Source organism: Poecilia reticulata, chromosome 1 (genome assembly GCF_904066995.2).
Source record: "Poecilia reticulata chromosome 1, P_reticulata-male-v2, whole genome shotgun sequence".
Classification (NCBI taxonomy): Eukaryota; Metazoa; Chordata; class Actinopteri; order Cyprinodontiformes; family Poeciliidae; genus Poecilia; species Poecilia reticulata.
This window is the reverse complement of record NC_088830.1, coordinates 10,575,220-10,591,770: the sequence shown is the minus strand read 5'-3', so window position 1 is coordinate 10,591,770 and position 16,551 is coordinate 10,575,220. Positions and strand designations below refer to the sequence as shown.

Here is a 16,551-nt window from a genome sequence, read left to right as displayed (position 1 = left end):
CGTATATCATCCAGCAGAATACAATAAAACGATTGTTGTGTTTAGATGTAATGGCGTGAGCGTGCAGTAATGAAAACTACTGCTGGAGAAAAACTTTGAATGATATTGTTTTTTTTATTTTATTTCGGTCTGCATCGCAGAAAATCGCAGACTTGGGGGATGTCATTTGATCATATTTAGGAGGGGGGAAATGTAACCTGAAGGAATAAAAACCCACGGGGAACATCTATCTTACAGTAACACTGTAATAACTCTGAATTCAGGCAGCTTTCTGCATGGAATAAAACCACAAACACAGAGTCGGGGGAAGAAGAAAAAACAGCACATGGATATGTCCTTTTTCTTTTTTTTTTTCATGCAGCTTTCTTATATTTTTGGCTTTTGTCACCTGCAGGTGTAAATGAGTTGGGCGCGGTGCGGCTAGCAGGAGTTTATTTGGATTTAAAGTGACAGAGGCCCTAAAAGAGCTCAACATAGTCAGAACAGAAGAGACGAAAATCTCATATAAGATTGATTTTGTGCAAAAGATCTAATGAACATGTCTTGTACAGCCCACAGATCCATCCCAACTTATCCTTCGAAACGTGAATCAAAACTGTTCCCATTAGCTTGTTTGAAGCAAATTAGATGAACATGGGATGAAAGCTACATCACCCAGGGCTGAAGGAGGGAGAGACAAGAGGCCAAATTAACCTCTTAAAAGGAAAACCAAAGAAGTGATGCAACCCCCCCCCCAAAAAAAACCCAGAGTGGTTTCCTGGAGTACAGCTGTGACGTATAATAAATGTGTCATGTGTTACAGATTCCTCTCCAGTTTTCTGTGAGGTCCTCTTTCCACTGCACCATTTCTCTCGACATTTCCTTTGCTGCTTTGTCTGTTGGTATGTCTCCTCATCAACCTTTGCCTTTATTGTTTTTGGTTGGACAGCGTACATCTCATTCAGACTCTAATAAGCCCTCTGGAAATATTTTACATGTCCCAACTGGCCCCTAATACTTAATTTAGCTTTATTGAAACATATTTCATTTTCCTACCCTAGGCCTTATTGTGTTTGGTTTGACTTTCTTTCTTTATTTTTTTTTATAGGTTATAAAAACGCTTCATTCCTTAGCTTAGAGTGATGTGTCCCTGAAACTACATTTTAATAAACACTTCGTACCCTTGTCGGCCACCTCTGGGGCTCAGCTGAGTAAGCATGGCGCAGAAATCCCATAATCATTTCTGAACCCCAAAGGCCCAAAACATGCAACTCTGACCCCGTAAGGCACTTACTTGGTCCACGTCCAAATCGTGTCTCTGGTTCCTCGTACGCATCCGCACGCAGGTCAGAGGAGGAAGCGGTGCCGTGAAATGAATCCGCTCCATTTGGTTCCCCATTATTGGAAGTGACGGCGTCATAAAGCCACTCGGGTTCTCTGGAGCTGCGGACGAACGTACACCAGCCGAAACCTCAGGTGTTAAAATTTCAGGCTGGGTTTACGTCTGTCTTTTACTCCTTGACTCTTTAACGGAAAAGCGATTGTTAAACAAGTTTCGTTTCTGTGGCGGATAATGAAAACTGACAGTAGCTCATGAATTATTCACTCAGCCTTCAGGAGGCGAAGGCTGAGTGGCTTCAAAAGCCAAAACCTTTTGAAATTTTGGCTGGCTTTATTTTTTTTTATTTTATTTTTTTTAAATTAGGGCTTGCTTTTGTGTTGCAGGAAGCTTGGCCTCAAGAGTTTTTATTTTCCTTTGTTGTACGGTTTGTCGTTGAGTTTGTCCCGCTGCCTGACTTTTGTTATTATCAAAGTGAGTAATGCCAAGTGACAGCTCCTGATTGTAAGAGAAGGAATCCAGAACAGTTCAGAACCGCATCAAGCTGCTCTCAGGGCACATTTTTTAAAAATATATACTGTATATACTTTTCAATTGACAAAAAAATCAATGCTAGCATGTTAGCTCTCATCACATTATGTACAACAGGGGAGACTGGGGCAAGTTGAGCCAAAGGGTAAGTTGAGCCAATTCTTGTTGCTAGGAAACAGCAAAAAAAAAAAAAAAAAAAAAAAAAAGAAAATGTGACCAAACAGTCAGTGAAGACAGGAAGTGCATGGATATGGTTGTTAGACTTTTATTTCTTAAAAAAACGATTTTCACTCTTAAAAGCGAATTTCATAGGAATTGTATTTAGACCCCAACAGGTATTTTTACATTTATTTTATATATCCATTATGTCATGAATGAGCTGCAACATGCGATCATAAACCAAGGGTAAAAGTCAAACTGGAAGCTGTAAGTAGTAGTGCCATGAGACAAATCTTTTTGTTATGTTTACACTCGTTCTGAAAATATATGCAAAATATATAAGTTAGAGACCAAATTGTAGTGATCCTAAATATGAAGTCTCCCCTTTTATAACTTGTTCAATGTAATTCAAATCATGTAACCCAAACAGATAAATAAAATCGGTTAATGTTTTTTTCACCAGGACATTTTTACAGGCCTGGTCTGGACACCCTGTGAACATTTCTGAGGGCGTCACGGTTTGTAGCCATTAACAAACGTTATTGTTAGTTATTTGACTTCTAGTGGAAGTAGTTACACTTGATTTCATTTAGGGGTGTCAAATTAAAAGGGGGAGAATAAAAAAATGTGCCAATTTTTTTGCATTTTTGTTTAAAAATATCTGGAAAGCCTGTTCGTCTTTTTCTTCCGGATCAGAGTCACAACAGGCCGGTTAAACACAGTGATATTACAGGCTGTCATGCAGAAAAATTTTATTAAACAATTATGAACGGTTTTAAAAAGCTGCATGATTTCTTCAACAAATTACCAAAAAAGAAGAAGTGAATCTACTTAAGTCACAAAAACTAACCTTTAAATAGGCAAGAAATTCAAACCGAAGTTGTCTGGGATGGATGAAACACAGGTAGTGCACTTATTATTTTTTTTTAAATCTTATTATGCTTTATTGAAAAATGGGCGTAGATATAAAAATAAAAACAACAAAAATAAAAAAATACAACCTCTTGGCTTACAAGCTGTGGAAAACAGGAAGTAATCTTCTAAACCATTACAAAGGAATAAGTCAGAAGCTGCCAGGAGAAAAACATTTTCACATTGTCGTGGGCTCCGAAGTAAAACTCATTTTGATTCATTTAAAAATACAACAGTAGAGAACAAGAGTTAAGTTGAGTGTCAACTTAAAAGACATTATAAAAACATTAAAGGTAAAAGAAAGAGAAAAAACAGAGTTTAAAATGGCTTTTTGTCGATCTGATTACATTTTCTTACAGAGACATTTTGCTGAAACTCATTATCACCGTGTTTGATTTCCGTAAATTCATAGTTTCAGTGCTGGCAACCCAGCATAATCTAGTGATTGAACATGAGAAAATGTCAGAAGTTACAAAATGTTATTTTTCTTTACCAGTTTCAATGGTTGGAGTAGTTTGGTAATGAACAACAAATAATAATAAAAAACCTTATTGAAACACTTTGTTTTCTGAGCAATGTGTTCATATAATTTACTTTAACCACACAGGATTATTGGGTGTTCAGTTCTGAGAGATTAATTACAAGATTATTGCACCGTTTGCTCCCAACTGGAAAGAAAAACCACAGATAGCAACCGAAGAAAACAAACCAGCGCAAAATGAAACACATGAGCATAAAAACGATGATCACAACCACCTGGTTCTGAATTAACAGATTTGAGTAAGACTGAGGAAAGGCTTTTGGGTGCTGGCAGATTGAAAGCACATGCCGGTCGCTCTGATCTAAGCTGAGCTTTGGTTCTGTCTCGGCTCATTGGCTGCTGAAACATCGACTGAAGTAAAACGATAAAAAAGAAAAAATAATAAAATTGTTCAGTTGGTTTGACCTGAGCTCGGGAAAAGCTATGCGCTCAAAGGCAATTTCAAAAGCTTTCTTTAAAGAAAAATATGTCAGCTGTAGCAGCTCTGACATGTTAGTATCTCATTTTGGCTGGTAAAGAAACACCAAGAGAGACAAAAACAAAAAATACATTTAGCAGTCAAACAGTGATGGTTTTGTATTTCTTTGCATACAGAATTACATGCTTTTTTATTTGTGGTAAAGAAGTTTAATACTGAAAAATCCACCTTCATTTAGTAGCTCTTACCTACTTATGATAAAAAAAACAATTAGTAAGATTCCACATATAAAAAGAATAAAAATACACTAAAGGACACATCTGATAATAAAGTGGCTCAAATATATATATGTAAAAAAAAAGAAAAGTGGACAAACAAAAACTTCCCTTTCGCCAACCCTAACATTCCCTCTGTGACATTCATGACCCCACTAATTTTGACAATTTATTAGCTTTTTATTCCTAAAAAAAAGGAATGGTGTTGGTATAAAACACTAAACTTGTGATCGTAGAGCACCCACACACTCCAAAACGTGCAAAAAGCCTTAAAAGAAAATAGATTTTTTTAAATTGTACTGCAACAACAACATCCCACAAACAGTTGTCAAAACACAAACGCAACCGAAGTCTTTTTATTACTTTTATCCGACTTTTTTCCGTTTTTCCTGAAACATCAGAGATTTTCATCATGACGTTTTACTGAACGTGACAGAGGTCAGATCAGCCACATTTCAAGGTCGAAAAGACTCGTGCCATTAACGTCAGGCAGCAAAATACAGCGACTTATTCAAATCCGCCTAATTGTTCAGCCAGAGCAATAAAAACGGTTGGATCTAGTTTATCCTGCCAACAATTAACCTTTATTCAACTGCTGCAAATTAGTCAGTGTGGGATTATGTTACAGCAACATGTAATTGATGCCTTTTAGGACTTTTTGCACATCTTCAGCAAAAGTGCCAATAGAGGTGGATGGGGCTCTCTCAACTCTTTTCACTAAACCCCCCCCTAAACCTAAGATCATAGAGGAATCCATGATTTTTGAGGTGGGCGTGTTTTCTGTTGCTAAATAGTTTTAACTAAAATACTTTCTTTCCCTTGCATGGCTTCAACTTCGTCTGGCAAAAGACCCGTTGTCAGTAAATGCTTAAGACTTTATCTTATCTCCCAGTTGTTAGTAGATGCTCCCTCTTACATAAAAAAAAGTGATACACAGTCGTATAAATGGCTCTGACTCCTCTTTGTGAACATACAGCAGCACCATGAGGCTGGTGTCAACACAGTGGAGGAGGATTCCTCGAAACGAAGCGAGGCTCCATCAAACATGGACGCCCAGCTCGCCTCTGACCATCAGCGGCCGCTAGAGTTCAGCCGTCGTGTCTGGAAAACCCATATTCTGTGTCGAAGGAGGAGGAGGAGAAGATGGGAGGCCAGAGGGGAAATTTATAGGACAAGGTGATGGAGAACATGCAGGTGATTTTTGTGACAGAAGAAGAAGAAGTGTGGGAGGAGATGGAAACCTGGGAATCTTTGTTGAGAACGTGGTGTATTTTAGTAGAAAAGGGAGACACGTTTGCCTCGCATGAGTTCCCTTTGGTGTTCGCAAATTAAAAGCACTTCTTCATTTCACCAAAGCGCAACTGATGCGTCGGTGCGTGAGCGTCCTCTTTGAGACGTTGTTAGTGTTGAAGAGGTTATGAAGTCACAAAGCTTTTGTGTGAGTTGGAAAACTTGAGGTTTCTCTTTACAGAGGTGTAAAAAAACTAAATAAAAACCCTGACTATTTACAGTCACAGAAGCAGAGTTAGTTCAATTCATCCACGTTCAGAGACTAAAAAAAACAACACACTTTCTGTTTGCATCCTGCTGCTTCATCACTGCATCTGGAGCTTGTGTGGATTTCAGAAGACGACTCCTCGCCCAGTTGGGTTTGGGGGCCGGGAGGAGAGACGGCGGTGTGGTCAGTGCAGGTTTGGAGGTGAAGTGCTGCTTCTGCAAGCGGTCCACAGAGGTGGGTGGACTGGTAGGTAGCGTACAGCGTGTTTGCATACATCCAAAGCAGTGTCAGGGAGGTACGGAGGTTTGACCTGGGGGGGTTCAGACTCGGAGGCGATGCGCTCCATGCCCCTTTCTCTGCAGCTTAGACTTTCTTGGTGTTGCGTCTCTTGGATTTTTTCACCCTGGGGAGATAAGCAGAGGAATGAAAAGGTTAGGGTTTGTTTTTTGTGATGCTATTGCAGCGTGTGGACAATCTGTTTTTAATTCAGCAGGATGTAAGAGCAGGAAAACATTCTCCCATTCAGACAGCCTGGATGGGAGAATGCTGCTTGTCTAGGAAAACTTGAACCATTGATGGAAATAGCAGAAGCTACAAACAACTTCTGGTTACCGTAGAAAAAAAATGTGGCTAGCTGGAATGACATTGCCATTCTGAAGTCAAATTTAACAAGTGACATTTTTGATTCTCTACATCTGAAGGAAGATACTAACCTCTGGGAACAAGAACTGCTATTTATTATAAGTTCACACATTGTAAAAACACAAAACCTCACAGAGTATTTTTGATCCAGTTTCTAGTGCAAATATCTTAGTACACTTGAAATAAGACAAAACTAACTTACGAGTAACTTTTCAGCAAAATACCAGAGCTTGTTTTAAGTCAATGAATGTCAAATATTGAATTTTTAAAAAGTACTAGTTCCATTAGCAGATTATTTTACTGAGAAAAAGACATTATTCCAATGTTCTAATTACTTATATATATATATATATATATATATATATATATATATATAGTCACCTTTTCATCAATTAAAATAAATTATTGTCTTAAAACAGGATCCTATATCTTGATAAACAGGTTCTTGTGAGTGAGTTTTGTCTTATTTCAGGTGAACTAACATATTCGCACTATAAACTAGACCAAAAATACTTGGTAAGGTTTTGTGATTTTGCAGTGTAGGAGTTGTAAATATGCTTTTTTTTTCCAATTAATTGTTTGAATTTAAATTATGACCTATGATCTATAAGAATTTCAAGTTATAATATAGTTTGAAGCTTTCATATTTGCCTTTGTTTGCTGGTTGGGAATTGCTTTGGAAAATGTTTATAATGTTTCAGAAAACAGAAATTTGACAGTAAATCAAGGTTTAGTTGTTTTTTTTTCCGCCAGGTGACGTCAGACATTTCAAAGATGCATTTCATGCGGCTCTGATAACGCGCAGTTGGCAAAGACATAAATGTGGAAATGTGCAGGACGAAGGTAAATACTGAACATCTGCTCTCAAGTTTACATCTTATGCGAACTTTGGATTAAATGTTTAGCAGGTTCGCGGAAACAAAGGCGCGCGAATCGCAGCGGAAGATTTAAGTCTGTTCATAAATGAGTGGAAATTATTTCTCCTATAGCCCGTCTGCTGCTCGTAAACAATTTCAGAGAGTAATTGTAAGCGGGAATGAGAAAAGTTTATTTCTTTCATCTAAACTTGTGTGAGCAGAGCCGCATATTTCTTGTTTTGTGAGGGATCATTCGTCAAAGGCAAAGATTTTTTTTTTTGTTCTTACTTGTTGATGGCGTTCTTCAGGTATCCTTGCAACCACTTGGTCTCAGGGTTGATGCAAACCTCCCTGTTGTTCTTCAGTTTAGCACTACGGAAGAAGAATAAAAAAAACCCATAAATTACATACCATTTGTCTGTGATTATTACCATTCGACATGCAGATGGACATTTACTTCTCCAGTTTCTCTGCTAACACGTGTGTTTACACAAAGAGATAGAGAGGAAGTTTCTGAGTCTCATCCAAGCATGCGTCTTATAAATCAGCTTCAAGGACGTCATGGAGGCATATTTATGCTGCAGGACATTTTTTTTTTCCCACCCCCTGCATCTCGGTGACGATGCGCAGCAGAGAGGTAGTGTCTACAAATGATTATTTTAATCAAAGTTTTGCAAAAAAAAAAAAAAGAAAAAAAAAAAATTGTTGCAGGTTTATTAATTCAAGACGCTCGCTTTATGTTTTCGAAAACCTTCAGTGAGATCTTGTTGAAGTGAAACAGATACGATGAGTAACAGCAACCCCTAATGATGTGCAAAGAGTCCTAAGATGAATTTATCTTGGCAATGATTCCATTAAACATTTTGCTCTCAAATGTTTAGTTTGAATAAACTAAAGAAAACTAAGGAATCCATAAATTAAAAAAAAAAAAAAAAAACCCTCGTACCACAACTGTTTTAACCCACCAGCAACCGGAATTAAATGCAACAGAAACATTTTGTTACTGATTATTTCTGCTGTTTCAAAGTTGCTCTCATAGTCTGGAAACTTTCCCGTTGTGTTAAAACCAATTTCTTTTGGTTATAGGTCATTTTTGTTGAGGCAAAACTATTTTAGGGTCTTCATAAATCTGGAAATTGCTGCAGAAATATGCTTCTTTGCTCATGTAAGAAGCATAAACATGCCCATATCTACTTTAAAACACCTGCAACTGTGACAAAGAAAGCCCTAATGAATAATAAAGTGACGTTGACTTTATTATCTTAAATTGCTTGTCAGCTGATTGATCATTTTTCAAACCTCCCCCGTCAGAAAGGGATTACTGGTTGTTCTAACATGTTGAAGGGGAAATACTAAATTAAACCTTATCAGTGTTTCATTCAAAGAACAAGGAAGCAGAACTTTCCTTATCAGCTGATTAAAAGCTAATCTATCCAGGGTTCAAGTTTAGCTGAATAAATTGAAGGGATTTTAATACTAAATTGCACGTGAAGTGCCATAAATATGCCTCGCATGGTTTTGGTCCAAAACCCCTCGTCTCTAAAAGAATCCCAGCACGTCCTGTTTAAACGAGACGGATTGCGTTATTACAGCAGGTTTCTGTGTGTTTGGGACCGAGGATGAAAAATCGCAGCTTTCTGTTTCCACTCATATCAGCGATGACACTGAACTCTCTTTGTAAAAATGTCTCTGCAAAGCGCATTAAACGTCCTCACAGATCTGGCATCTCTGGATCACCTTGGTTTCATTTAAAACTTCCTTCTGTTTTGGTTTGGTGTGAATTTCTTACATGAAATATTCGCTTCTTACTTGTAGATATTTTTTGCCGGCTTGAATCCATATTATTTTATCTAATAGGGGAAATATGTCTCGAGCACACATGCTCTTGAAATGTAATTAAAACAACAACTCGTTCAGTTCTGATCTTTAACGACTAAACGTTTATAGTGAAACAGACACTGTAACTCAAAACGTTGACTCATTTACTTGCATAATTTGCCATTAATAAACAATTCCTCCAGACATCAAAATGCTTCTCACACTTTTCTGTCTCGCATTTCTGTGGTGTGTTCAGGTTCTTTAGGAAAAAACCCCCCAAAAAACTAAAGTCTTCTTGTAATGTTAGATCTCAGTTTGCCTCCAAAGCCAATACTGGGATTTATAGTGGGAATCATTGCTGGCCAGGTTTAAAACGTTCCATCTCTTCCTCTTTAATCACATTTCCATGCTCTTTTGTCTGCTGCTTTCACCGCCGGCGGTCTGCGGAACGATTTAACTATGAACCCGAGTTTGCAAAAATACACAGAGATGCTTTTGTATTATCCGTTTAATCCCTTACTTCCTCCCGTAACGGAAGCATCAAAGCCGACCAGCAGTCAAACACAATCGGATCTCCGCCATGTTTCACTGTAAGCGAGTCGTTCCTTTGTGTCACCTTCACACCAACAGATTCTCTGGTTGTTGTTTTTTTTATTTAGTTTCCTCATCTCATCAAATATGATGTCGCAGAGAAGCTTTTTTTAATACACGTTTTCACTTCCAGTACTTCCAGTTTCCTCGTGATATTATTACTGCGTAAAAAATATCTGCTAATGAATTTTCGCTCTGAAAATCATTCATTTAGCTGCGTAGGAGGCATCTCTCCTGTAACCATTAAAGTTAATTTATGCAGATGAAAACAGAAAACTGTTTCGCAACACGATCGATGTGTAAAAGCTGTAGGAGCAAAATATCACGCTGCAGTCTTATTTCAGGAGCTTTACAGTTTTTCTTTTAAATCATTTTTCTCACCATAAACCAATGTAGAGACACTTTACACTTTTGTTGTTCCTTAAACTACGTTTATTCATCCTGATTTCTTGGTGTTCCTGGTCTGTCGGTGAAAAGACGGTAAAGGGATTAGCTTTCTTGTCCGGTTGAGTTTCAGATCTTACTGGACAGTCAGAGTTGGCGGGTCAGGCTGTAAGGTTTCACCTCCTCTTAAAACATGTGGCTGATATCACACCCCGGTGCCGAAAGGTCGTGTTTGCGAGCTAACAGCTCAGAGGTGCAGCGCCTCTCTGCCCTGCTCTCCTCCTCCCTCCGTCTCTCTGTCACACAACTGTAAATTCAACACATTCCTCAGACTACGACCCTCTTCCCCGCTCTTCCCAATCCCTTCCACCCATTTCGATGCTCCCACACACATTAGCAGGAGGAACGCATTGCCCCTTTGCCTACAGTGCCCTCCAGGAGGGTCGGTCGTACGAGCATCAACATCAAATCCCTCAAACCAACACGCGAAGCCGGGAGGCCGAGCGGCCCAGAAACCGGATCTCTGTTTGCTTTTCCTCAGGGGATGTCTCCTCTTCTCCCCCCTTCCCTTTCTGTTACATTTCATTAGGGCTTTCCAGATCGTCCATTCAGAAGCTCTCTATGGTTTGATGTGTCTCCCTTCGTCTTGTGAGGAAGACGCTCTGAGAGGCTGAACCTTAATTGACTTGGCTGGAATTTGTGGGCCGGAGCTCCAGCAGCAGCAGGTAGTAATTACTTCACAGCAAGTTAATATCAACAGCATGCTGAGGTCCGTGAGGATGATGGCACATGGGGGGACGCATGGGGGAGGACTTTCTGTTTTTTTGGAGGTGTAGTGTTTCCAGCTTTCCTACATCTGCTCCAGTAGAGACACCCTGGACGGTGGGTTTCTGGCCTGGCCAGAGAGCAGTTTGTCCTCTGTGACATTTTTTGCCATTTGGCCACCCCTTGTTTTTTTTGTTTTTTTACCCCTCTTCCCTCTTTTTTTGTCAGAAGCCCTGAAGCTTCTGATGTCCACTCTTCTCTAGCCAGGAAGTGATGAGACTTTCTAGTTAATACGTTCCAGACCGGTGACATTACATCAATCATCGTCGCTGAGGCAGTTTGAGGCGGGAAATGAATAACAAAAAAGAGAGGATAAGGGACACAAGGGGTCAGCAATAATACAAAGGTAATCTCTTTGACCCTTAATGATTGCTTCCTTTACAAACATAAATGGTCCCCTCGAGCTCGGCCCGTCGCGGCTTTCCTCTCTCTGAGTGGATTGTGTTGTTTTAATCTCTCTTCATACAGGAAGCGAGTCAAAGGATATCAACACCAGGCCTCACATTTACCCCACACGTCAACACACGTCGGTCAAAAATAGTGAAAATGTACAAAAACAGCTTCGTAAGTCCTTTTGTGTGACTTTAGCATTGGATTAAAAATTAAAGCCCAAGTTTGCTAGGGCGGACAGGAGGAGCAGCCTCATCATTTTCTGAAACTTTACAACAAACTGACCCAAGGTTCACTGAGCAGCCACAGGAAATGGTAAGATCACAAAGTGAAGCTGTGTAATAATGTTATGTTGGTGTTTGTAGAGAAGACATTTGTTCTAAGCACAGAACGTGTTTGTTTGCCTAAGTTAGCGCAGTGTTTTCCAACCCTGGTCCTCAAGGCACACTGACCTGCATGTTTTAGATGTTCCCCTGCTTCAACACACCCCATTCAGATGATTGCAATTCAGCAAAACCCTGTTAATCAGCCAACAATTGAAATCACGTGTGCTGAAGCAGGGGAACATCTAAAACATGCAGGTTAGTGTGCCTTGAGGACCAGGGTTGGGAAACACTGAGCTAGCGTAAGCGTTTTGACCAGCTAGCACAGAGTGCTGCTAGCTTTGTTCAGCATTAACACTTTCAGTTAATATTAATATTATAATTAATATTATTATTAACAGTGCTGTTAATAATAATATTAATATCAATTTTACAGAGTTGCACTACGGAACAAGTTTGCACATTTAAGCTAACATGAGTCGTTTACTTGCTAAGTAGTTAGGGCTAAGCTAATTATAGCTATGTCACATTTTGACTAAAAATGTGGATTTAAATTAGTCATGAAATTTAGCTGAGAAGTTATACTTTTTTCCATATTAAATTTTCTTACAATGCCTTGCGTCGCCTGCAGGAGGCTGATTGCACAGAAGTAAGGTTTCCATGATAAATATGACTGACGATAGCGTATATTGTTGCACAAGTTGGTCTTTAACGTTGCTTTCATGGAAAACTTTGACTTTCTTGAACTTTAGTGAAAATTATTGTTTTAAATAATATTTGAAATGTAGGAAATAATGCAAATCCATGAAACTCTTACATCCTACCAAGACACCTTGTATGGGCCAGAACTCAGACGTGTGCAAAGCTAGATGCATATTTTACACCTTTCTTGAGAACTCAGCGTAAAACTAAAGCATCAAAATCCTCTAGAATGATTTATTACTTAAATGCATAAGCTGCTTTAACCTCTCTTCGCATTAAAAAAATAAAATTTAAACTCCATCCAAAAATGCAGTCTGGGATTTGACTATACTTCCCCCAGATTACCTGATGCTTAAGTCATTAATACATAGAAATCTGTACAAATTAGTGAGAAGATCAGACAATTAGAAAGTGGGAAAGACATTTCTCAGAGATAAGCACTCCATAACTCTTAAAGAGTCATTTACTTACATGACTTGGAAGGGGCAGTTGGGGGTGTGGAGAAACTTGAGCTCCTTGATGGAGCGCTGAGAGACGGTGTTGAGCGTGGTGCGACACCAGCAGCGCTCCACCAGACTGATGGGCTTGGCTGCAAGCAGACAACACAAACCAAAAACTCATCACAAAGCTGCAAGCAGGCAACAATCAAGTCAATAAGCAAATCAGCAGCTGGCACCAAAATTAAACTGAAATAAAATCATTTATGTTTCAAATTCAAGCATTAATGCCCCTCTTTCTTCAGTGAACATGTTTAATCTACTGTAACAAATCTTCACAAAGTATGGAGGATTTCTGAGTTTAGCTGCTATTTTTTTTCCAGGACATGTTAATTAAAAAGAGATTAGCCCTTTATGGCCACTTCTTTTCTTTCTTTCACACAACCGCAGGTGCAGAATTTTAGCCTTTCATTGCAGCGGCATTTAGCCCGGCCACTCTAAAGGGAAAAGGGCCCTCGACCTTTTCCAATATTCTTCCCTCTGCATTTCTTTTTTGTTTTTTTCTCATAATAAGTCCTCTGGAGCAGAGACGGCATCAGCAGGCTGTGTGGAAACCAGCTCAAGCGCATTCTTAAAATGATTACAAATCAGCGCTGTGGATACCTGCTGAGCACCGAGGAAAACAGACATGCAACTGTTGCTGCACGTAGTTGCTCATTTGGCTATTTTTTGTAATTTAAAGAGCTTAAAAAGGTCTTTGAGAATACACAAAATATAACAGCCAGTTTACAACAGATAATTTCACATTTTAAAAATTTGCTGTGGGATTCAACTCACAGCCACTGATTTTATATATATTATATATTATATATATATATATAAACACCTAATGTCTTTCCACAAATGACTAAATCCTCAGTAATTTCAGCCTAATGATTCACACCCGTTCAGACTTCTTTCTCATGCAAACTAAGGGATTATTATGCAGCTTGCAGCACCGGGGCCACAAGCAAGGCCCACTGCTTTCCCCACTTCACTCTTTATCCCTAATTAGAAACTAATTATAAGAAAGCAAAGAGTAAAAGACAAATATATGCTCATACATAGACCCGAGGCTTTAATATGCTGGAGGGGGCTCTCGTTGGGGCTGAAACGACAAGCTGTAGCACAAAGTAGCAGCAGCAGCGGCGGGCGACTCGGCAGCCCAGAGGTTAACCCGTAGGAGATTAATGGGGGCTCAGCGCGAAGGCAGCGCTCAAGATTTAAGATTCTAGACTTTACTGTGGAAGTGAAGGCAGGAAATCAGATTTGAAATAGTGTTTCAACCAAAAATATTGGACATATTCAATGTTTTTCTGTATTTCAGTTAGTAGGACTTTGAATTTATAGTAATAATGTTATTTATCTTCTTCCATGTTCTTATATTTTATGTTTTGCACTTTTAAGCCCCTAATTTTGTCTTATGATTTAAAAAAAGAGATCTCACAGCACTTTGTGATTCTATCTTTAAATATAAATAAATTATTTCTTCATTAATTCATTCAATTTATAAAACAAAATTCTATAAACCTAAGCGTTAATATCATAGATATGAAATAATACTGGTTGACTTTATACAACTTGGTGCTACATAAACAAATAAAGTGAGTTAAATTATCACTACAAGCTCCATCAGACCATTTTATGCACACATCACCTTTAGTTTGAGGTAAAACTTTAAGAACCACTTGATCAATTTGCCTCAGTGCTAGAGAAAACAGTTCCTGAAAAAGCATGATTATAAAACAAAGTGGTCAAAATTGATTTACTAAAGAATGAAAACAGGCAGAAAAACTAATATTTAAAACACCTTCCATCATCATGTATCACTGCAACGCGATGCAATGTTGTGGAAATATTATGACAGAGTTCTTTTAGAATAACAGTCTGCCATCTAAGAACTCAAATTTCTTGAAATTTATACAGAGCTGCAGTAATATTCTGATCCAAGTGAAAAGTAATGAAACAAACGTGTAAAATCTGGAAAACATGTCAAATTAATGCAAGTACCCCGATGGTACATGCTTCACATTAAAATGGAAACTCATTTTTCTCATGCAGATTGAAACCAGAAAATGTGAAAGTTCCTCCATTAAATCCATATGTCCACCAAATCAACATACTGGATAAGCTTTCTTTACAAAAAAAATGTCTAAAGAATGACCAAACCAGCAAAGTGACCTGAAACCTCCCCAGAGTTGCCAGTCCAGACTCACCGTTTGCAGTGGGAACCTGCATGACCACGGCCAGCAGAGTCATCAGCGCCAGCAGCTTGACGTCCATGGCTTCAGGAATGGCTTCAGGAATGGCTTGCGCTCTCTTCCTCCTTTACAATCCAGCGCACGACTGTGTCCTCCAGCTCCGCTGCAGCTGCAGTTAAAGCTGCAGTGGGAGGGAGCAGAAACGGAGAGGGGGGAGTCCCACTTTCTCAGGAGAGCGAGGCGTGGGTCCCGGGAGAGGAGGTGAGAGCAGGAGAGGAGACTTCCCTGATTGCAAGCGTGTTGGCTGGGAGTCAGTGGACAGCTCTAGGGGCGGCGTTCTCTCTTTTCATGTAATGTTTCTTTTCCAGATTTCATCTTTTTGTATCTTTATTTGATCTCTTCCATCATCTGGTGGGTTTTCCTCTCCACCACACACATAGAAACGCCACACACCAAAACCAGTACACCGGCAGTTTGCCCACCAGTCAATGCCAGCCCCATTGAGAGCTGCAGAGCTCCCTACGGCTGGGCTAATAATGCTGCACGCTTCAGCTGAGTGTTGTGTTATTGTTTGCTAGGACACAGAACTCCCCCCCCCCCCTTTTCCTCTCTTCGTCTCGCTGACTCCTCGTCCTCTGGCCCGGTTCCTGTCCTCTGGCCCGGTTCCTGTCCTCTGGCCCGGTTCCTGTCCTAGACGCCTGGTTCATGTCCTTAATAGGCTCCACGGGACTTTCATTGTCTGCTCTGTGATTAAACTATTACGAATCTGTTTAGACCTCACATCTGGACCACAATTAGGAGGAAGGAAAAGTTGTGCCGAAAGAAAAAAAAAAAGAAGAAAAAAAAAGAGGAGCTGCAGATCTTAAAATTGACTTCTGTGATTCTCCATTTCTTGTGTGCAAAGCTAGCCAAAGAAAAATCAAGAAGAAGGTGAAGTTTGGAGGTTTCTGCAATCAAGGCCCGAATGGTGTGTTGTTATGTTTCATCAGATCTAAATGCATAGTTAAGTTTGAACTAAAAAGAGCAGAAAATCGATTGTTTCTTTCAGAACACAACTGTTTCTAATGTAAAAGCTTTGCTGTCTGCCGCAGTTTGTTTCCTTTTGTTTGTGTCCACCTCAAGGACTTTGTAACTATGACAACCTGTGTTTAAAATCACTTTCTTTAATCTTTTTTTAATCCATTTTACTGTGGTTTGGTGTTTTGCTTTGACCAGAGGTTATGATAATTCTTTTTATTTTTAAGTTTTGACTTAACCGTCTCGGGTGTCTTACCATAATCAATAGTGTGCAGTTGAATTATATGTGATATTTACGTTCGTACTGTACAGTTACAAAATGGAGGCTGACAGACAGCAGATTTGTTTACATTTTTTCTAAATCAGTTTTGGGACATTTTGATTTGATTCTCAATTGTTGTAAATGTGAATCACAACTCTTAAATATGTGTTATGTAAAGTGTTATTTATTAAATTTAAAGAAGATGATAATGTTCCTTTGTTTCAGCTGAATATGATTCATAAAAGTGGAGTGGCCAGCATTTTTCCAGGGGCCTCGTCCCCCCGCCAGCCACCTTTTAGGGATGCCACGGCTTAATGAGCATTAAAACACACACTTCTTTAAGTCCATATTAATATTAAAAATGTTTCAAAATTTGACCAAAAGATTTAACTTGACTTACTTTATTCATCA

The 16,551-nt window shown here is 39.1% G+C and overlaps 1 protein-coding gene across 1 annotated transcript; it reads right to left on the bottom strand.

The window, feature by feature from the left end:
• Nucleotides 1-2,921: 2,921 nt before the first annotated feature.
• cxcl12b (chemokine (C-X-C motif) ligand 12b (stromal cell-derived factor 1)) lies at nucleotides 2,922-15,426 on the bottom strand. Its single transcript, XM_008409253.3, has 4 exons — nucleotides 14,877-15,426; nucleotides 12,656-12,773; nucleotides 7,440-7,523; nucleotides 2,922-6,055 (listed from the first exon to the last, which is right to left on the bottom strand). The coding sequence occupies exons 1-4, from the start codon at nucleotides 14,941-14,943 to the stop codon at nucleotides 6,016-6,018; spliced, it is 309 nt and encodes a 102-aa protein (XP_008407475.1). The 5' UTR covers nucleotides 14,944-15,426; the 3' UTR covers nucleotides 2,922-6,015.
• Nucleotides 15,427-16,551: the final 1,125 nt, after the last annotated feature.

Bases quoted from the DNA above. Each gene is read 5' to 3' on its own strand.
- cxcl12b (XM_008409253.3), bottom strand. From the start codon at position 14,943: ATGGACGTCAAGCTGCTGGCGCTGATGACTCTGCTGGCCGTGGTCATG. The intron at 12,774-14,876 runs GTGAGTCTGGAC...GTCTGCTTGCAG, and splicing joins GCAGGTTCCCACTGCAAACG to CCAAGCCCATCAGTCTGGTG. The intron at 7,524-12,655 runs GTAAGTAAATGA...CTTCTTCCGTAG, and splicing joins AACTGCCCCTTCCAAGTCAT to TGCTAAACTGAAGAACAACA.